At 42.5% G+C, this 21,041-nt stretch overlaps 2 protein-coding genes across 7 annotated transcripts in view; one reads left to right on the top strand and one right to left on the bottom strand.

Moving 5' to 3' along the window:
• The window catches only part of kdm1a (lysine (K)-specific demethylase 1A), a 23,890-nt gene extending 14,236 nt beyond the window's left edge, over positions 1 to 9,654 (top strand). For all 4 annotated transcript variants that reach the window (XM_015374665.1, XM_015374664.1, XM_015374663.1 and 1 more), the window contains 11 exons: positions 568 to 710; positions 869 to 959; positions 1,320 to 1,454; positions 5,567 to 5,640; positions 5,950 to 6,061; positions 6,734 to 6,866; positions 6,937 to 7,124; positions 7,873 to 7,987; positions 8,070 to 8,197; positions 8,435 to 8,581; positions 9,251 to 9,654. In XM_015374665.1, the coding sequence (XP_015230151.1) occupies positions 568 to 710; positions 869 to 959; positions 1,320 to 1,454; positions 5,567 to 5,640; positions 5,950 to 6,061; positions 6,734 to 6,866; positions 6,937 to 7,124; positions 7,873 to 7,987; positions 8,070 to 8,197; positions 8,435 to 8,581; positions 9,251 to 9,454 (1,470 nt within the window). In that variant the 3' untranslated portion in view covers positions 9,455 to 9,654. The remainder of the gene's footprint in view (positions 1 to 567; positions 711 to 868; positions 960 to 1,319; positions 1,455 to 5,566; positions 5,641 to 5,949; positions 6,062 to 6,733; positions 6,867 to 6,936; positions 7,125 to 7,872; positions 7,988 to 8,069; positions 8,198 to 8,434; positions 8,582 to 9,250) is intronic.
• A 4,798-nt stretch (positions 9,655 to 14,452) lies between these two features.
• The window catches only part of luzp1 (leucine zipper protein 1), an 89,201-nt gene continuing 82,612 nt past the window's right edge, over positions 14,453 to 21,041 (bottom strand). For 2 of the 3 annotated variants that reach the window (XM_015374658.1, XM_015374660.1), the window contains exons 7-8: positions 18,729 to 18,971; positions 14,453 to 15,656 (exon numbers count right to left, since the gene is read on the bottom strand). In XM_015374658.1, coding sequence (XP_015230144.1) covers positions 18,744 to 18,971 — 228 coding nt within the window. In that variant the 3' untranslated portion in view covers positions 14,453 to 15,656; positions 18,729 to 18,743. The remainder of the gene's footprint in view (positions 15,657 to 18,728; positions 18,972 to 21,041) is intronic. The other variant, XM_015374659.1, reaches the window with a different exon arrangement.

Here is a 21,041-nt window from a genome sequence, read left to right as displayed (position 1 = left end):
ACCAACATGTCATGCTAACCCCAAAATTCCACATACTCCGTCAGCGCTCCGCTCCGCTGCGGAAATGATCCAGGGTTTCCTCGGATCATTAAAAATAATTACAATTTATTATTTTTTTTGGGATTTTTTAAATTAATTTCATAATTTTTTGGGGGGGATTTCGGTGTAACAATCAACATATACCGAACCGAAAACCGTGAACACGAAACCGTGAACCGAACCGAACCGTTCCACCCCTACTGTCTAGTCAAGGTTCAGATTTCAGTCCTGGATATAGTTTTTATTTCAAAGCAGAACGGGCCTGAATCCATGGTGACCAATTATGACAAAAAGCAGGAATTTTAAGGCAGAAGCAGCTGTTATCAGGTTGAAAGGGAAATCAGCTTTTTTACTCCGGGCTAGGTTGGGTTTTGGTGTGGGGTGAGACGGTGTTCCTTGAGTGCAGAGAATCAGGAAAATATAGGACTCAGAATAGGCCTGTCTGTACGGATACATTTCCAACATAGAAGCATCACATTGATGAGCAAGTGATGCCCATGTCCAAAGTCATGCTTCGTTGATGTCCAGGTGCCTAAAGAAAAAGATGAGATGGTGGAGCAGGAGTTCAACCGGCTGCTTGAGGCCACCTCCTACCTCAGCCACCAGCTGGACTTCAACTTTCTCAACAACAAACCGGTTTCTCTGGGACAGGCCCTGGAGGTGGTCATTCAGTGAGTATCCACTCAATATAGATGCTCTCCACACTTTTCAGATTTTAATGTTTTCTGTCACAAATAAAAATGCGCTCAAAGTGGTTAGTCCATCGCAGAATGTGGAAAGGTTTTAGGAGTGCGGATGTTTCGACTCATCACGTTCTAAATCTGCGCAGACTGCAGGAGAAACACGTCAAAGACGAGCAGATAGAACACTGGAAGAAGATCGTAAAGACTCAGGAAGAGCTCCGAGATCTTCTCAATAAGGTGAGCATTTACAGATTAATCAATTATTACTAATTTAGTAATTGATTAATCATTAACTGGAGTGTAGAGACTCTAAAACCGACCCACTTAGTGCAGGAATTATACCAAAATTGTAAAAAATATATAAACATTTTGCATTTAAGATAAAAAGAAAAAAGCTCGTCTGTCAATATTCTCTGTCCAGTTTTAGTTTCACATGATTTAACTTTGTAAAAAAAAAACTTCTTTAAGGAACTTTTGGGTATCCGATTATTAATAGAAAAAAAAATTTACTGATTGATCGATTTTCAAAGTAATAGTTAGCTGCAGCCCTATTATCCTGGTAATCCCGTCCTGAAGTAACCATGTTTCCCCTCATAGATGGTGTCCACCAAGGAACGTGTGAAGGAGCTCCATCAGCAGTATAAGGAAGCGAGCGAAGTCAAGCCCCCCAGGGATATCACTGCTGAGTTCCTGGTGAAGAGCAAGCACCGTGACCTCACAGCGCTCTGCAAAGTAAGGAGACCAGAAAACGATCCGATCACGGCGGCAGGGTTCTGACTGAACTCCATCCTGGCCTGAAACCATTTGTTGGATTAATCATGATTAATCCATTATTGAAATAATTGTCAGCTAATCCAGTAATCTAAACCAGTCATTTCAGGGCGGGGCTTTTTGGAAACCGCCAGTGTTCTGCCCGTCAGACCAGCATACCCATAGTCAATACCCGTTTATCCCTTTAGTTTTTTACAAAAAACAAACTTTACCTCAACGTGCGTGTATCCCTTTAGTCATGAAAAAAAAAAAAAAAGAATTACTTTTTGGTGTTTTTTGAAGTATATGGTGATCTCACCTCAGATAGTTTTTTTTTTACATGACTAAAGGGATACACGCCCGTCGAGGTAGTTTAAAGGGTATTTTTCGTACAAATCTAAAGGGATAAACGCAAATCTGACATCATGCACATTAGGGATGGAACTGTTTATGAAAACCGTCCGAACCGTTCGGTTCGACTGTCTGGGTTCGGTTCGCGTGTGTTGCGTTCGGTTCATGCGCTACTCCTTTTTCTCATAGGCGAAGCGTTTACACTCCAGAGCAGAAGGTGGCGGTACTGCGACCAAAGCCAACCACCAGTAGTAAACAAGAAGAAGAAGAAGCGAAGCAGCGTAGCCGGGTGTAGCAGAAAAAAATCAGTTGTTGTGGAGAATTGTGTGGGTATGGCGAGTGGGAAAGAACAGGAGTTGGAAGACGCGCCAGCAGCACTTTATAGGTCTGCTGTATGGGACCACTTTGCATTTAGAGTGACCTACGATGACGGCGGAAAGAAAGTTGTGGATAAAAGTGCAACAGTGTGCAAGCATTGTGCAACACGTTTTGTTTATGCTAACAGCAACATGACCAACATGTCAGGCTAACAATCAACATATACTGAACTGAAAACCGTGACCAGAAACCGTGAACCGAACCGAACCGTGGATTTTGTGAACCGTTCCACCCCTAATGCGCATGTAGTTCAGGGCTTTCTAGAGTCGACCAAAACAAAACAAAGCTGGTTTGAGAAGGGTGGGAAGGAAGCCATTTATGCTAAGAAAAAAAAAACAAAAAAAAAAACAACCTTAAACAGAGGGGGTGGAGTCAGGTTTCAGCTTTCAAAAACCTACAATTCAGCGATTCAGTCGATTCCTTCCCGCTATTAACGCAACCCAGACCCCATTACATGATTTTGAATTGAAAAAGCTTCCTGGATGGGAAGCGAAACGTCTTCATACTTGGAAACAAAGTCCAGTGGATTGTTTTGTAACCTTTTTGGAACTACTGTCTAGTCAGTTTAGATTTCAGTGCTGGATATAGTTTTTTATTTCAAAGCAGAGTGGGCTTGAATCCATGGTTACCAATGATCACAAAAAGCTTAGAAGGAAATTTAAGGTAGGAGCAGCGGCAGTGGCGGATCTAGGGGGCGGCTACTTGGGCTGCAGCCCCGGATGTTTCCCCCAGAGCCCCGGATCTCGCTTCTGAGCTGATCTGAGTAAAATGTGCAGTACTGGAATTCACCAGATGGTGGCAGCAAAGCAGCCTGTAGCATTCCCGTGCAGAAGAAGAAGTTCTCACCAATGGCTGTTGCTAAACAGACTGATGTTCCAGGGATGTGAAACTCTGACTGACTTCCAGACGTTGTTTGTCCCGGTGGTGTATGAAATTCTGTTCCCCTTATTTCGGGAAGCGCATTGAAGCCAGAGAGGCGGACATGGCGGATGGGACCATTTTCACGACGCGTCTGATCGATTTCTCGCTAAAATCAGCTATAATCATGTCACGCTTGCAACATCCAGTTTAATCAGCAGCCATTGTTTACAAAATTGTAAAATAAATAAATAGACAAGGTCATTTTAAGCTATTTTGTGTTATTTTAAACGCCAAGAAAATCTTCTTTTTCCGACTTCTGTCACTTAAACCTGACAGAAATAAAAGTCAGTCACCAAACAGGTTTCCAACAGTAGTGAGTATTTATCATTTTTCAATGCTGATATCAGAGGACCGAAACCGGCTGGTAGCAGGACACAAATATCAAGAGCTCCTGAAAAGATGAGAGTGTAGACTTTCTGATTTATCCCCTTCTAATGTAAAATATGACAGATTACTGGATTAAGGACATTCCCAGTATACTACATGATATCACACAAATAATTTTTGAGAATCTGGAAACAGATGCTTTTTACTTCCCAAAGATATGGGAGGAGGAGAGACTTGATGTTTCAGCTGCCTGAAATAATCTGTTCCTCCTCCATAACATGGGAAGAAATTAATTTACCTGCAGGACTTTAACTGTGTTTATTCATTTATTCATATTCCTCTGGATTTGGTGACATTAAATCATTATTTGCCAAAGTTATGAGGGGGGAATCGTATATTTTAGCCACCTGATATAATCAGTCCCCCCTTTGATGATCTTTATGAAATATATTTTCTGTTTAAATGTTTATCTAACAATTCACATATATTCCAAAAAAAAGTTCAAACCAAAACCACTGTACTTTGTTTTCCAAGTTTGAAGATCTTTCTCAATTCAAAATGTCTGGAGCAATGCTACTGCAGACATTTTAAATAGAGAATTAAAATACATTAAATAAAGATAATCAAATCAACAACTATTTTGGATTTTAAAATATAAAATAATAAATGTTTTAAACATAATATATGAAAAATAATGACAGTTTCAAAGGATTTGTTTTTTTCCCATGTTATGGGGAAACAGATTATACAAGGCGGCTAAAATATATTATTTCCCTCTGATAACTTTGGCAAATAATGATCAAATGTGACCAAATCCACAGTTAGTTGTTGATGAAAAGAGGAATAAACAGTTAAAGACTTGCAGGTGAATTCATTTCTTCCCATGTAATGGATGGGGAATTGTTATGTGTGATATCATGTAGAATAGTAGAAATTTCTTTAATCCAGTAATCTGTCATATTTTACATTAGAACGGGATTTAGAAGAAAGTCTACTCTCTCATCTTCACCCTCGGGGCTAAGCCCCTGATCTCCTAGAATCCTAGATCCTCCCCTGAGTAGCGGTTATCAGGTTGAAAGGGAAATCAGCTTTTTAACTCGGGGCCAGGTCAGTTTTGGTAGTTTTGTATGTATTGACTATGGGTATGTTGGTCTGACAGGGTATGCTGGTCTGACACATCAGTATTTATGCCACTGAGAAGGCTAATGCCGCAGTGTCTGAGGAAAGCAGACAAGCTGTCTTTTAAGTGGTTCATTCTCCTGCTAGGATGGTATTATTAGCGAGTGTTGGGGTTTTATTTTTGGTGCGGATAAATCACCTCCACCGCGGCTCCCTCTCTCTATGTTTAGTTGGTTTAAACACAGCTGGTATCTGAGGCAGAGATGTCTGTGATCCACATGCTGGCTGAGGAACCACTTCAAGGCTCCGGATCACGCTCCGGTTGCCTTTATGCCTGCAGATGTATTTACACGTCCTGAGAGTCTGTGTGTACATTAAGCTGATTTATCACCGCTCTCTAATAGCAGATTTTAAAGCCAGCAGGATGATTTCTGTTTCAGTCGGTGCTCCTTTGTTTGGACATTTCCAGGGATTTTCTCCCAGGTTGATTTTTTTATTTCCTCTAGAATCCGTGTCTGAAGGAGACGCTGTCAGAGTTTGGGCTGCTGTTCCAGGTTATTTTAGTGCGGCGAATAGGTTGAGTCAGCCGTCTCTGTCCAAGTTGTTTGTCCTTTCTACATGACCTGGAACACTTTGGGTGTGGAGCCGCCACACACCCTCAGCTGACTCTCTGAACCGAACCTCAAGTCCATTTTGATCTGAATTCATTAAAGTTTAATTACTTTTATTTCTTGATAACTATGTGGGATGATGGGGTATGCTCACCTGACAGAACACCTGGATTCATTTACTAACAGATGTAGCAAAATCAAAGCGTAAAACCCCAAAATAATACAGCACAAGTGTAAGAAAAAGCCCTGCTGACGGTGGTGGCAGCGTCATGCTGTGGGCAGCATGGCCAGAGAAGCCGGTCCGATGGAGGGAGCGGTGACACACAGCTGTCTGTACCTATAAGATGCGACGCTGTGCAGTTTTCTCATGGTCTGTTTTTTTTGTAGGAATATGATGAGCTGGCAGAGATGCAGGTGAAGCTGGAGGAGAAGCTGCAGGAGCTGGAGGCCAATCCGCCCAGGTAACACACCCAGCTGGGACTCCCAGCACCCCTTTGATTCTTTCCCATGGTGCTTTTATGACGGTGTGTTAATTAGTGACTCTTTATTTGATTGTTCAAGCACCATTTTGTTGATTCGTATTTGTACCCTTGTTAATTTGGCTCCTTTTTTTTGTTGCAGTTATTTCTCTGTTTTTTCAGAATAAAATGTATTTAATTAAGTTTCTAGCAGCCTTATCGGTGCTGCCTCCTGCATACGTGAATCTCTGCGGGATGTTTGGAAAGCTGTGAAATGGCGTTCTTCATGGTGTCGTTTCTTTTCTCCCACAGCGATGTTTACCTTTCGTCCAGGGATCGACAGATCCTCGACTGGCACTTCGCCAACCTGGAGTTTGCAAACGCCACGCCCCTTTCCACCCTGTCTCTGAAGCACTGGGATCAGGTAGCTCCCCGCAGCCAGTTCCAGCCGTCGGATCTATCATGGAGGAGTTCTGTTCCATTAGTGTTGCAGCAAAACATGTTTTATAAAAAATGAAATAAAAATACAATCCAGAAATGAAACTTTGAAAAAAACTCATCATAAAAAAAGTTGCTGGAATTTTTTTCTTTAATAAAAAAAGAAACATTTCTAACTTATTTTTTACAGATTTTGTTTTTTAGAAACATTTTTTTTTTTTTCAAATTTCAGTTTTTTAGATTGAGTTTAAAGTGCATTATTTCAAATGTTTGACAGATCGCATTCACTTCCCTTACAGCCCAATCAAAACGCTCGTTCCTCCCCGATATGTCCAGCAGACCAATAGAAATGTGTCTTTGCTCCTCTCTACAGAGGAAAGCCCGCCCCCAGAAGAGAAGAGAATGGGATCTGGAAAACGCAATCCGTAAAATTTAAAATAAAAAACCAAAATAAAAAGAAATGCTTCTAAAAAAATTTTATACGCAAGAAAAATTGATCAAATAAAATTAAAAGAAAATTGGGAAAAATAACATGAAATTAATATTAATAATTTGAAAAAACAAAATGGAACAAAATTCACTCCGTATGCCTGTAGCCGCCCCTCATGTTTTTCTGCTCCCTGCTACTCGGGATGAATCATCTATGATGTTTCCGTAGGACGATGACTTTGAGTTCACCGGCAGCCACCTGACGGTACGAAACGGTTACTCCTGCGTCCCCGTGGCGCTTGCTGAGGGTTTGGACATCAAACTGAACACGGCGGTGCGACAGGTCCGATACACGGCGTCTGGTAGGTGCAGCGATCAAATATGTGTGTAGTTCATACAGACGTGCATTTAACACTTTCTATCCTGCTGCAGGCTGCGAGGTGATCGCCGTCAACACTCGCTCCACCACTCAGACGTACATATACAAGTGTGACGCCGTGCTCTGCACGCTGCCCCTCGGCGTGCTGAAGCAGCAGCCCCCTGCGGTCCAGTTTGTGCCCCCGCTGCCGGAGTGGAAGACGTCCGCCATTCAGAGGATGGGCTTCGGAAACCTCAACAAGGTTGGACATGAACTCATGGAGGCATCCCTCAGAAGCTTAAAGATGTTTATATGAATAAAAACATCACAGGAGGGAATATTACCGCTTTGAAGCAGGGGGCCCCAAAGTGGGCCTGATCAGTCATATCACATGGTCAGGTCCTCCACCTGACTTTTCTTTTTTTTTATGACTCCCACCATGGGAAGCTCTGCTTCATAGGACAGATAGATGGAACAGAAACTTGTCCAGAAAAGCAGGTTTAATCATCAGCTGTGTCTGTATTTGGTTCAGTTCCTCTCGGCGTGACGATGGGAACCAGCAGCAGCAGGTTGAGCTGCTTCTAGCAGAACATTAATGAAGGAAAATGTGGTTTTTGTAACCAGTCTGGTGGCAGGAAGGAGCTTTCTGTGCCTGAAGTTATCAACCAGGATAGATATACAGGATTATGTCTCTAATTGAGCTGAACTAGCAGGAATTCTGCAGGAATAACTGCTGCTGATGTCTCTGTTTTCCTGGAAGATCCGGGTTTAGTGGTTCTGTTGGACCTGCTTGTGCTGCTGCACTGCTTCTGTCCGCCGTCTGCAGAAAAGCTGATCTCCAGATGCTGCTGCTGCAGCAGAGTGCTGCATTATTATGCAACAGAGCTGCTCGTTCTCTCCCTCCTCCAGTAGAGGGAGCTCTTCTCCATCAGCATGGATGAACTGTGCAGACTTTCATCCAGGTTTCTGCTTGCTTGCTGACTTGCTGTCGTGTCTCTCTTTGTTTGAAGGTGGTGCTTTGCTTCGACCGGGTCTTCTGGGATCCCAGCGTGAACCTGTTTGGTCACGTTGGCTCCACCACCGCAAGCAGAGGCGAACTCTTCCTCTTCTGGAATCTCTATAAAGGTGAAAGTAGATCCATAAAGGATGAATTCCAAGATGAAGCTGAGCAAAACCTAAAAAAAATCAACCTCTACTTCGTCTCCAGCTCCCATCCTGCTCGCTCTCATGGCCGGTGAGGCGGCGGGCATCATGGAGAACATCAGCGATGATGTCATCGTCGGCCGGTGCCTTGCCATTCTTAAAGGAATATTTGGAAGCAGCGCTGTTCCTCAGGTATGTTTCCTTCTCTCTGCTTTTTCTTCCAAGCTCCTCCTGGAAAGTTGTCCTTGGTGTTTATTTTTAACCGACCCCTCTAAACCCGCCATCAGAACCAAACCGCCCGTCATTAAAAGCCGTTTGGGTTCCATCCAGCGCTACGCCGTCCAGCTGTTGGCGGCTCCTTCCAGCTCCATCATGGAAAGTCTTTAAGCACAGTTTTTTTGTGTGTGTGTGTGTCTGTCGTCATGGCAGCCCAAGGAGACGGTGGTGACTCGATGGCGTGCCGACCCCTGGGCGAGGGGCTCCTACTCGTACGTGGCAGCAGGTTCTTCGGGTAACGACTATGACCTGATGGCTCAGCCCATCACACCTGGCCCAGCGATCCCCGGAGCCTCACAGGTAGGGAGACTGGAAATGATCCATGCAGATTACTGACTGGGACAGTACTACAGTACCTTAGAAAAGTATTCACACCCCTTTAGTTCTTCACATTTAGTTTTATGTATTTCATTTATTTATAAACCTTCTGAGGTTAATTGGAAGGTTGAAGGGGCTGAATTCATGAAGTATAGAAAGTATTCATATCCCTTAAACCTCTGACAGAACTTCCATGTGGAGCAAATTATAAAGAATATGATCTTTTTTATTATTATAAAGAAGGAAGAAAAGGCTGTTTATTTAATAACTTCCAGCACAGAAAAAAGGAAGGTGACGAGTTCAATCTGCAGCCATATTGGATTCCCACTAATGCCGCACAGCATTCCTACAGTGATACAAGGAGGGGGCAGCATCATGCTTTGTTTTCAGCAGAGAAAATGAGGGATGTGGAGAAATTAGGAAAATCCTGGAAGGAACCCTGAGCTCGTGTTAGTGGCCTAGTCAAAGTTCAGACCTTCATCCTAGTTTGAACAGATTTAAACTTATGTTCAGTTTGACGTTGCGAGAAAAGGTGCAGTACTTCAGTCTGTCAACGGGTGGCGCTGTTGGAGAAGCTTCAGTTTGACGTCTCATGAAGAAAAGTGATTAAAGGCTTTAATCTGAACATGTTTCTCTGCGTTCCTTCCTCAGCCCGTCCCCAGATTGTTCTTCGCCGGCGAGCACACGATCAGAAACTACCCGGCTACCGTCCACGGCGCCCTGCTCAGCGGTCTGCGCGAAGCCGGCCGCATCGCCGACCAGTTCCTGGGCGCCATGTACACGCTCCCCAGACAGGCCACGCCCACAGCAGCCAGCAACCCACAGCAAGCACAGCCCGCCGCCGCCACCGTCTGAGGGGGGGGCAGGGGGGTCCGGTCCGAACATTAACGACATTGCATCAGTTTGGTTTCTTTACTGGAATGGTTCACCTGGGGTGTTGGGATTATCAGATAATCTGCAATTATAAGAGAGACAGACTTACTTTTTCAGAAGATGGATTTAAAAAAAAACAAAGTGAAAAGATTAAAAGATATTTCATTGATTTGGATTCAGTTGATCTTTCATCTAAACCCATATTACTAAGATTTAAATGATCTGCAGTTTGATTTTTTAAGGATTCACTCCAGATTTGTTTTCATAATCTAGATTAAATTATAAAATTGCCCTTTCCTTCCACTTAAAACTAAATTCTGTCCATTGAGATGAAAACATTCATGCCAGCAAGAGGAATAGTTCAAGTAGAACAGAAAAGATGTAGATCATTTAGTTCAGATGAGTATGGAAATGTAGGAACTTTGAAGACCCCCAATTATGATATTCATGAAAATCCATCCTAATTAACACAGAAGGATGGGATTATTCCAGCTAATCTTAGATTATTTCTGGCCTTTGACCTGACGTCTCTTCACCAAGCGGAACCATAAATGTGAGGGAATGTTTCCCTCTGGAAAGAAGACTTTTCCTTCTGTTACACTAGAAGCTCAACATGTCCTGAACTGTAGCCGTTTATCTTAAACTCTGTAGTGTAGTGAAAGTTTGTGCTCAGAGCTTAAAATATTCTTTTTTTTTTAAAAGAAAATCCTTGTTTTTTTTGTTTCTTTTTCAAGTTTAAGTGTCTAAATTTGTTGTTGAAATGTTTTATTATCTTGTGAAATGTTTTGTTAATAAAAGAAGAGCGACATTAAGGCCTGAATGTTGTGGAGTTTGTTGGAGGTGAAACTCCAGATGTCCTTCTGCTGTAGATGGGAAGCTTTTCAGGCCTGAGAGTTTGTCTGGTGAAAAAAAACAGTAATTTAAAGTGACACTGTGCTGTTTTATCCAACTGTTCGGTTAATGTGATATATAAAATGATTTCTCAGGTCAATATTCAGCAGTTCGAGTGCTGATGCGCCTTGCGGAAAGCTCTTCTCATAAACTCACCTGCCTCAGGTGTCCGTCACTGATGGGTCATTGGAGCCAAAGTGCCGCTTTGTCAGTCTGAGCTTCCTTTAAACACCTGAGCTAACAGCTCTGATCTGATCAGACATGTTTCTGGTTCTCTGCTGGAGGATATAATCTAGAGTGAATGTTTCCTGGTCTTTACCAGGAACTCAATGATTCCTCAATCTGCCGGTCTGAACACGGAGGGATCCTGGTTCATCTGGCCGCAGCGCTGTGCTGCTTCCTGCTTTCAGGTTTTGGAGAGAAATGTGTTTATTGAAAGCAAATAACTCAATGGAAATTAAAGAAATAATAAAAAAAATGGTTTCAAAAAATGGAAGTTTGAAAAAGTTAAAGGTTTTACGGTAATTTGTATACAAAAGTTCAATATTAGCTTTTTTTAAAAGTAAATTTATAAAAAAAATTTTATGTTGCCAATTGTAGGTTTTTGAAAGCTGAAATCTGAGTCCACCCCCCTTAACCTGACTCTGCCAGATGGATTTGCTTCGCATATCCATCTGGAAACCTTCCGTTGAAGTAATTTTGGGAAGGGGCGAAAATACTGGTTAGCTGATTGGCCTATGTTGGTGATAGACGGGCCAAATAAACCAATCAGAACGAAGCATATGACGTACTAACAGGGCGACAACGAAAACACAACCACCAGCCAGGCTACTCTTGGCGAAACCAGTCGGGAGAAGAGCAAAAACATCTTTTCCTCTGAGAAAAGCCTCCAGAGCAGTGTTTTGCTCTTCTTTCAGTGAAGAAATACTCTGTAATTCCGATAAAACTTGCTCGATAGCCACGCTAACGCTAGTTTCATCGGCTGAAGCCGCCATGTTCTTTAGACTGAACTGTCGCCCTTCTCGTTGCGTCACACCTCAACCCGCCTCAAAGCCAACGCTGATTGGACGTTCGTTTGGTGAACGGCTCCAAATTTTCTTCAACGGAGAGTCTCCAGACTGATCTGCGAGTGAAACCTTGAAAGCTCGCGAGATCAGGATGGTCTCACGAGGCTACTACCCCCTCCTGTTTAAAGGAATAGTACACCCAAAACATGATTAGCCTTCATTTTCTACTCACCCCCATGCTGAACAACACTCTGGAGTACTTTTTTGATATCTCAAATGCATCTGGAGATCTGGGAGGCTTCTTGCTGTCTGCTGACATTCAAATAATGGAGGTCTATGGCGCCCGAGGCAGAAAGGTCCATAAAAGTCCACAAAAAACGTGTCAATATTCCTCCATACTGCTCGTCCAATGTATTCCAAGTGTCCTGAGTGGGTAGCATCCAGAATTTACTCGAAACAAAGTCATTTAGAATGTTTTTAGAGCATAAACAGTAGTGTATAGGATTTCCTGAAAGCGCGCACATGTGCGCTCACGACGCTACGGAAGCCGGCAGACCAAACCAGATGAAAGTGCGCATTCAGCTCGGCAAAGAACTCATGCTCTTCCTCAACACTGAAGTCCTCAGACATTTTTCTTTCGTTGTTTCTTTCTTTGCACAGGTAAACAGCACATTTCTTCTTCTACGCTTGCATTATCGGCAGAAGCGAAACGTCTTCAAACTTGGACTATAACTTTTTAAAAATGTTTAAATAACATTTTAATTTGTGTGAAGGGAACATTTAGTTTCAGTTTGTTCCTGTATATTTAATTAATCATAAATCAATTTAATAATATGCTTTTGATACGGGACCAGGATGTTTTTTTTAGCCCCTACTTTAATTTAAAATACAGGTCAACCAGCTCCCTTTAAAAGGCTGATGTGTTTTAAGTTCTAGATAAATGCAGCTGTTCTGATCTCAGAGGTTCAGCATCATGAAGACCAAGAGGACGACTTAGGAAGTTCTGTTTCAGTTTAAAACCAGGGTTAAGTTCCAAGACCATCTCTGTTCAAACCATCATTTCCTCCCGGATTAGTTTTTCTGTCCCAGTAAAACCAGCTGGTCTGGGCTCCTTACAGGATGAAATGTGAAGCGTCTCCATCGGTCTGGACAAACAGAACATCATGTTCAGGAGAAGCAGGAGACGATGATCATAACTAGAGGAGCAGTTTTTTTAACAGAGCGATGGATGTGCTGACTTTACATTCCTCAGCAGCTTGTGGTTTTTTTTTTTCCCCTTCTTTGAACACGACCAATTTGCCTGGTTTGTCTGCTCGCCGTCAGCCGTTCCCCTCCTCCTCACACGTGTGCATAAACCCTCCAAAAGATGCACTGCTGTGAAATCCCAACTAGCAAAGCTCAGTGAAGCAGAAACAGAAGTGGACAGAAGACGGAGTGTTGCAAACAGGTCGTTTTTTTCAATTTTTATTGGAGTACATACGGTTCGGTCTGCTGTACAGTTGGCAGCTTTAAAAGAGGCCTACATGCAGGGTGTGCCAGCAAGGTTAAAACATGCACATTGTTTCAATCTAAAACTGATGGCGTTAAAAAAAAAAAAAAAGGAAAAGGATCCACCAGGCTGCACCGCCAAACTCAGATCCAATAACAAAAGTTAAACTCCTAAAATCTTTGTAGAGGAAGAGGGATCCAGATAAAAATAGCCTTTAATTCTCAATTAGATTATTTCCCAATTTACATTTGATATATTTATATACATATATATATGTATAAGGGTGGGGGGGCTGCATGCTTTACTCTTTGGCAGCACTGAAACATACAGAAGATGTAAAAACCCTGAATTTATGAAGGACATCAGAGCAGATCTGAGGCTGAAGAGCCAAACGGCTTCACTTTAAAATGAAAACGGCCTCGTTCTTCACCTCCGTCTCTCATCTGCTGGTTTCATAATGAGCGGTCTGAGGTTTCAACAGCCAGAAACGCAACAAGGACTCTCCAGGAGTGTAAGAGCGACAAAAAGACAAAAACAGAAGGAAAAGATATCTCAAAATCAAGAAAAAAAAGGACAAATATTTAATAATATAGTTTAACAATAAGGCCCACTTTACAAAATTACACATTTCTCCTTAAATAAGATCGATCTGATATAGATTCAAAAATAACATTTAGTTTGACAAAGAAATAAAAACGTACAGGAGCAGAAAAGAGTGAGCATTTCCGCTTTAATCCAGCATCTTGGAGATGGCTCCTCTGTGGGGTGGGGGGGGGTCATGTAAACTGTAAATACTGTGGAATGATTTTGGCACGACATTAAAAACAAAGAATACAAACGTTAACGACTGATGCAGAGTTCTGCAGCAGGTTCTGGAGCAGAACGGGTTCAGCTGGACTTCAAGTGGAGAAGAACTCCAGAACTAGAAGCTTCTTCTGAAGATCCAAGCACTTTCTAGAAGCCGGTTAAATGCAGATTATATCTAATCCCGATCGACGGCTTTACATCCTAAATGCGACCCGTGATTCTTCGTGTCTAGAGCTGCTGTCGTGGTTCTGGGTTTCCTGGTTCCCGCTGAGACAAAGTTCGGGTTTATTCTGGGTTTCTGTAGCTTCTGTTCCTCCGCTGCTGATGAGAAGCAGCAGAGCTCCAGTTAAACCAAAGCGATGAAGCATCAGGAGGTTTTTCTGACCCGGTTCGACCCGCCTGATCCAAACGGTTCCCCTCGGGTTCAGAGACGACCCAGAAACCATCAGGCTGCGGGAAAACTCCCGGCAGAAGCATTTCAGTAAGGTGTCCCTAAATCCCGTCCTTGAATGTGAGAAATTCAACCCTGTGCATCCAACGCCGACCATCGGATACGACGATTCGGGCCGCTGTTAGATCACAGACGTCTCTGCTGAGCACGCTCCTGCATGTAGAAGCCCTGAGTCAAGTCCTAGACAGAATTAGACACAGCCTTGACCTCTGACCTTTCAGCAGAGGACATAAAACATGAAACAGGCGAAGACTTTGAAGGGAAGCACAGAGGAACCAAAACAGAAAAAAGGTGGAACCTGTTCAAAGTTGGATATAGTGGAGAAAACCGACTGAAGTCAGACGTCCTGAGCTGCACCTTAGAGTCTGAGCCTGCAGGGACGCCTCATCTGCAACCTCCAAGGCACAAATGGACACAGCGGACGTGGAAGAAACAACTGATGTGCAGGAACACACGTTCCCAAACCTTTTTTTTCTAAAAAAAATAATGATTTTCCACCCAGACGTGCATCAGGAAGGAGGCAACAGCTGCAGACGGATCAGCTGCTGGCATTAAAAGGTAAAGTGACGGCGTGGCAACAGGCTGCTAGCAGGATGGCGGTCGTAGAAAATAATCCCACATCAGGGCCTTTCCTCCAGCTCCATCATCATCATCATCCTGTGCAGGTCGCTGTGCAGCTTTCTGGAAATCCTCACAGTAAAACCTGCTTTGCTTCAACCAATAAATCCACTTCTGTCTGAATCTGCATGATTCAGTTTACAGTACCCCCCCCCTCCTGTAACAGTGCAGCATTTTTTAACGACGGCGGCGGAAGTGCAGGTCTGCTGGCAGTCCAGGACTGGAAGGCCGCCTTAAACCAAACTTTTCCTCTATGGCTCTTAGAAACAAACATAGACGAATAAAAAAAGAGGAGAGAGGGACGCCTCCTCTGTTCCTCCACATGGCGCTGCTTTCTAAATGTGTGCAATTTGCTTTTATTTCCATCTGAGGTGAAGGAAGAGGGACGAGCTGAAGCAGAGTTATGGGGAAGAAAAAGCATAAATATGATCCCAGTTTGGCTGATTGGAACCAGCCGCTGTCTTCCTTTAAGCAGAGAGCATGCCGACTCACAGCCTTCAAGTGCTTCTTTTTTTTTCTTGGACATGCGGATGTTCGCCCAGAAGGTGCCAACGTGGATTAATGAACCTCTACGTGCTCCTGGTTCTCCCATGCATGGATATCAACAGGCGTCTCACAGCCAGGTTTAATTATCTTCCCGTCTTTTGGTCGCAGGCGGAGACGTTTCGGTTCTATGTTCTTAGAAACGGGTCAGTCTGGGGTTTTATTTAGGGGAGGGAGCTTAAAATCCTTCTCCGACATGCAGGAAGATCCTCGGCCCTCAGCAGCACGCCGGCCTCTCCGTTGTCGGGGTGATGGGGGGCGGGGGGGAGCAGAAGAGGAAGCACAGGCTGATCCAGGGGAGGACATCCAAAGCAGAGCAGGACGGAGGCTGCAGACGGTTGCATCAGGTGACGTGGAGGATGGAAACCTGGCTGGAAGCTGCAGAGGAGAAACAATCAGTCAGTAAATGCTGCTTCCCTCTAAGAACAATCTGATTCTTCAAACAGGCTGTAATTACTTTGATTTCCTAAAAACAAGTCGGTTGATTTGCTGCTAATTTGGGGGGAAAAACTCGGCGAGTTTGATTCCAGGAATATTAAAAGTCCAGAAAAAACAGGAGACGGCTTCCAGGATATTTGCTCCAGTTGTTAAAAGGCTGTTTAAAAACTAAAGTGCTCCAAACAAAGACGCACACCTTATGTTTAGGTCAAAATTGGCTTTTTTTTTGCAGAGAACCTTAAACGCATCATGACATTTAGAAGAGAAGCTAATAAGGAGGAAATATCCTCTCTCAAGGAACTGGTTTCAGAAGTTTAATGTAAAAAAATAAACAATTATTGGGAAAAATGTTTCTTCTGCCTTGAATCGTTCTTTTTCAGCTACATAATTTGATTTCATCCAGAACTTTCATTTTAGTTTGGGTTTTTTGTTTTAAATATCAGATGTTTTGACGACACTGACGACCTCAGCATCATTTTTATCAAACTTTTTTACTTGAGTCATTTCCTGGATGGTGAATAGATTTACTCCTCAAGTAAAAATATGATGACTTATTGTTACTCTACCCACCTCTGGATGTGCACTGGAAAAACGATCTAGAAATAAGCAAAAATTTCTTAAATTAAATGTATTTACCCTTAATTTGAGTAGGTAAATGAGATAGCTTGCCAATGGAATGAGTATTTTTATTCTTAGAATAAGATAATTAGATAAAATGCACTTGAAATAAAACAATTCAATTGTGTTTTCTTATTTAAAGTGTAAATTTTCTCGTTCCATAGGCAAAATGTCTCTTTTACCTCCTCAATCCAAGAAAAAATGCACTTATTTTAAGAATAAATGACTTTTCTAGATTTGGATTATTTCCAGTGTGATGATGAATAAATGAAATTAGTCCACCATGTTTCTCTACAAGCCTCCTAGAAACGGAGGCTATAGAACTCCTTCACATTTTCTCTCATTTAAAACTAAAAACACTGGCGACTCTGGAGGAGCTGCAGAGGCGCAAACCCGGCCTTTATGAAAGAGTTTCAAACCAAACAGGAGAGACTGGAGGCGCTTTAGGCCTTGTCCACACAAAGTCAAACCCTGGCCTAAACTCACACATTTTTCACCAAACCAGCCTCTCATCCATACGAAGCCGGCGTTTCGGGGGTCTGTAAATGATCTTTTTTTTATTAAGCCTTTAGAGTGGTAGGATTTTGAAACGCCGTTTTCGCATTTCCATCTTTAAGCTCTAACCGCATTTTTTTTTTTTTTTACACGCATGCGTCATAGCGTCGCCTCTAAACACGCATGCGCGACACATCACAACAACAATGGCGCCGTACTGTGTTGAATGATTGCTGCTCATGCTACTCACCCTGCTGTCGGGCTTACAACAGAATCTTCTTCTTCTGGAATATCTCCAGGAAGAACAGAGCAATATCGACCACATAGTTCAGCACCTGAATTTGACTGAACCACGAAAATGGACCCGCAGGGCAACCATGTATAAATATTAGTGAGCATGCCCAACATTTCGTCGCCTATTTTTGCTTTGGCACCACAGCGCCACTTACAGGCCTGGCATACATTTTGCAGCGTTTTCATGCATTCGTGTGGTCGATCACATTTATTTTACGTCTCCGTCTTTACGACAAACGTTCTGGAAAATATTAGCGTTTCGTGTTCGTTTTGACTTCGTGTGGACGGGGCCTAAGTCAGATAGATGGATAGAGAATCCATTCAAACCTTAAGAACTGATTCGATTTATAATCTGGTTTCCTCATATTAAAAGATGTTTTCTTTAACCTGAATTTCATGACTGTGTAGCTGTCTTAGTATTAAACTAACATTCAAGAGAAAATTAATAAAGTTATGGTAGTTAATGGTAAGAAGTGAAGAATGTTTCTTAGTCTTAAATATAAAAAATTGATTCAGAGTTGGAAAATATATATCCTCTGACATGGGAGCTGGCTCGGGTTCGTCTGCCTGGCTGTGTGTTTCCTGGACGGGGCCGCCTTTTACAGTTGCTTTTTGTTTCTATGCTTCATTTTCTATGTCTGCTTCTGTCTCCTTGAACCCCAGTGGGCCTCAGCAGATGGCCGCTCACACTGAGCCTGGTTCTGCTGGAGGTTTCTTCCTGTTCAAAGGGAGTTTTTCCTCTCCACTGTCACTACAAGCATGCTTAGTGTGAGGGATTGCTGAAGAGTCAATGAGTCGATGCAATCAGCTGGTTTTCCTTAGATAGAAAACTTTGAATCAGTCTGACTGCATGATCTGGTGAACTGGAAAGTGACCTGAGATGACATGATGTGAATTGAAGCTATAGAAATAAACTGAATTTTGTATATATATATATATTATATTTTATATTATTTTAGATTAGACTATGTGCTGCTGAGCAATGAAAAGTTTTAACACACCACGGTGGTGGCAGCATCATGCCTACGGGTTGCTTGTTAAAGGAGCAGGATGGAGCAAACTCAACTTATAAAATGACCTTTAAATTAAAATCCTTAAACGGTTTAAACCGTAGGGATTTTATGCACATTTTGAAGTATTGCTTTGGAACAGCTTTAATGGAAAAAAAAATGTATCTGATAAATTAATTACGTAAAGATTTGAACTCTCCCTTGGAAAGGTTTTTTGACTTTCACAAAAAGTAAACGCGCTACAGAGACATTCAGGACGCCGCTGGGGTCCTGAATGCTAACATTAGCGTTAGCTAGCTAGCTGCCTTTTACTTCCTGTTTGTTAAGCTAAACGTATGAAGACGTTACATCCCCTGGGTCTAACAGGCTTTTCCTTTTATTGACATTTTAAAAATGAGCATAACCTGATAGAAACACAGCTACTGAGGTGTCAGAATGGCCTAGTTAAAGTCCAGACCTCAATCTAACACCAGCACCATGCTGTCTGGGTTTTTAAGGTTACAAAATGGAAAATATTTTTAACGAACCGTAGGTTCTTCTGAGGTTGTTCTAAAACTTTAGAAGAAAGAAACATGCAGAGGTGTCCTCCTCCTACCTGCCTCCATCCTGCCTAATGATGCTCCGACTGAAACTGGTTCCACGATCGGTGTCCCGCTCCGGTCCTCGATCCCCGACCTCGGCTGGACCAAGACTCCCCTCCTCTGGTTGAAGAACTGGTTGTTTTGGTCAACCGGTCATAGGAGCTCCCCAGGTGCTGCTGGTCACTGGGGGGCTGGTGACGCCTCCAAGAGGCCGGGCTGAGGGCGGGATTAGAGGCCAGGTCTGGGTTCTCTTTAGCCTGGATGAAAGAACAATTAAATACTTTATTTTACCCTGCGGATTACTCCTTCAGATAAATTCTGTTTCCAGTAGCTTAAATAGGGTACAAAGAGTTAAAGCAAGATGCCATTAAAGATGAAAATACGACAGACAATATAAAAAGAGTTTATATGGTAGAAAGAAAGCATAAAAAAAGAAAAAAGTTACATCCTGGGATACGTTTCCCTTAGATATAAAATTTCTGCACAGTAGAGAGCTAAGGTAAGACTGCACAGCAGTTGATTATTACACTTGTAATGCAGAGATGTTCTGACCTTATAAATAAGTAAAAAAAGACCGGACTACGCAGTAGTTAGCATGTGTTATTGCACAAAGAGAGAGTAGAAAACTGCACAGGGGTGACAGTAGGGAATGTTTTGCATAAGATGTTCGAGGACCTAAAAGCAGCAGGACGTCGGCCCTGGAGGATGTGAGTTTTAATCCCCCAGATTAATCTATCAGTTTATTTTTCTATTAATTCAATAAGACATCCTTTTAGTAAATTAACATTTCTACATATAAAAAATTAGAATATATAACATGACTGGCAATGCTTATTTAAAATAAAAATTATATGTTAATCAGTCCATCATTAAAACCCATATTTTAATGATTGAAAATGATTCGTATTTTATAAATATGCATCCTTCCTTCTTGAATAAAGATTTTTGTCATACTAGCTGCATTAATTATGTTATTTTTACATCAAATGGCCTGTTTTAGAGTCTGTGTAACATTTATTTATCTAATACATAATGTTTTACTGAATAATTACACATTTCTTTAACGGAGGAATTAAATAATGCATTGAAAGTAATGACTTCCCTTCCTACAATAACTTGAAGTAATATTAGGGGGTCACCAAGCTGCTGGATTTTTTTTGTTGGGGCGGTTCTCATATGTGGCCATTAGAAACATGCTGTTTGGTGTGCGACAGTGAAAGTCGGCCAGGAGAAAAATTCCCAACCAAAAACCCCAAACATACCCCAAGCTGAGAGATTTATAATCATGGTGGGCCCACTAGAAAATAGAGGCCAAGTTACTAGCTTGTGGTGGCTGCCTCGGCACGTTCCCCCTCATGGCCTGGGTAACCCCGCAGCAGGAAAGGGAAAGTAAGATGACGGTGCAGTTCCACCAGCCCGCTCCTGTAATTTCAGCTTTTAAAAAAAGCACCATAATTAGTGAGATTTGTTGGGCTGGAGCTGCTGCCGGTGCCGTTTTAGAACGCATTCTCACTAATTGGCTTTAATGGAGCCCTGCTGGCCGGCCTTTCTTCGTCTCCAGGGGTAACCGGCAGGAAACGAGTCACCCGCCAGCACCGCCGAGTGGGTGTGCCCAGCGTGGTCACTTCCTGCTGCAGTCGCTGAGGGAGGAAACGCAGACGGGCAGTTTTCTCCTTCTATGGGCACCAAAAGCTGCTCATATTTGCACATCTTCTTAGGAAAAGAGCCGATCCAGTAACCAAAAGCTGAGCGTCACGATGCAGCAGAAGATATAAACCCAGTAAAGTTTTCACACCCTTGGATTTTACACATTTTTTTTCTCCATTTCAATTAACAAAAAGTGATGTTAAAACCTTTTTGTTCTCAGCTGCATCTAATCCGATTCCCTTAAATAAAATTCCTGGAACCACAAAAGTGTTTTCAAATCAGTTTTTTCTGAAGATGTTTGACCCCCATCCAGGAGTCTTTGTCAGATCTGTCGGCTCCATCAGATCAATCTGTAGATGGAGCGCTGATGCATTTAAGCAGCAGGGAGGTCCATCTTTCCCTAATTCCTCCTGATTGTTGGAATCTTAAAAGGTCTACAGAAAGAACTGGGTGGAAATCCGGTTGATCGTTTTGTGGAGGCCATGACCAAAGGCAGAATCCAGGGAAACTAACAACTTTAAGAAGTTATTATTGGAGACCAAGCATTTTACATAAAGCTATAAAATATCCGTTTAACATGGTGTTGGCAGTATCATGCTGTGGTGATGCTTTGGTTGAGGGACGGCAATGAGACGATTGATGGAGCCAAAGAGTGGATTGTTAATCCATGTATCATTTAT

The sequence above is a fragment of the Cyprinodon variegatus genome, unplaced genomic scaffold (assembly GCF_000732505.1).
Source record: "Cyprinodon variegatus isolate N-32 unplaced genomic scaffold, C_variegatus-1.0 Scaffold107, whole genome shotgun sequence".
Lineage (NCBI taxonomy): Eukaryota > Metazoa > Chordata > Actinopteri > Cyprinodontiformes > Cyprinodontidae > Cyprinodon > Cyprinodon variegatus.
This window is presented reverse-complemented; position numbering and strand designations above follow the sequence as displayed.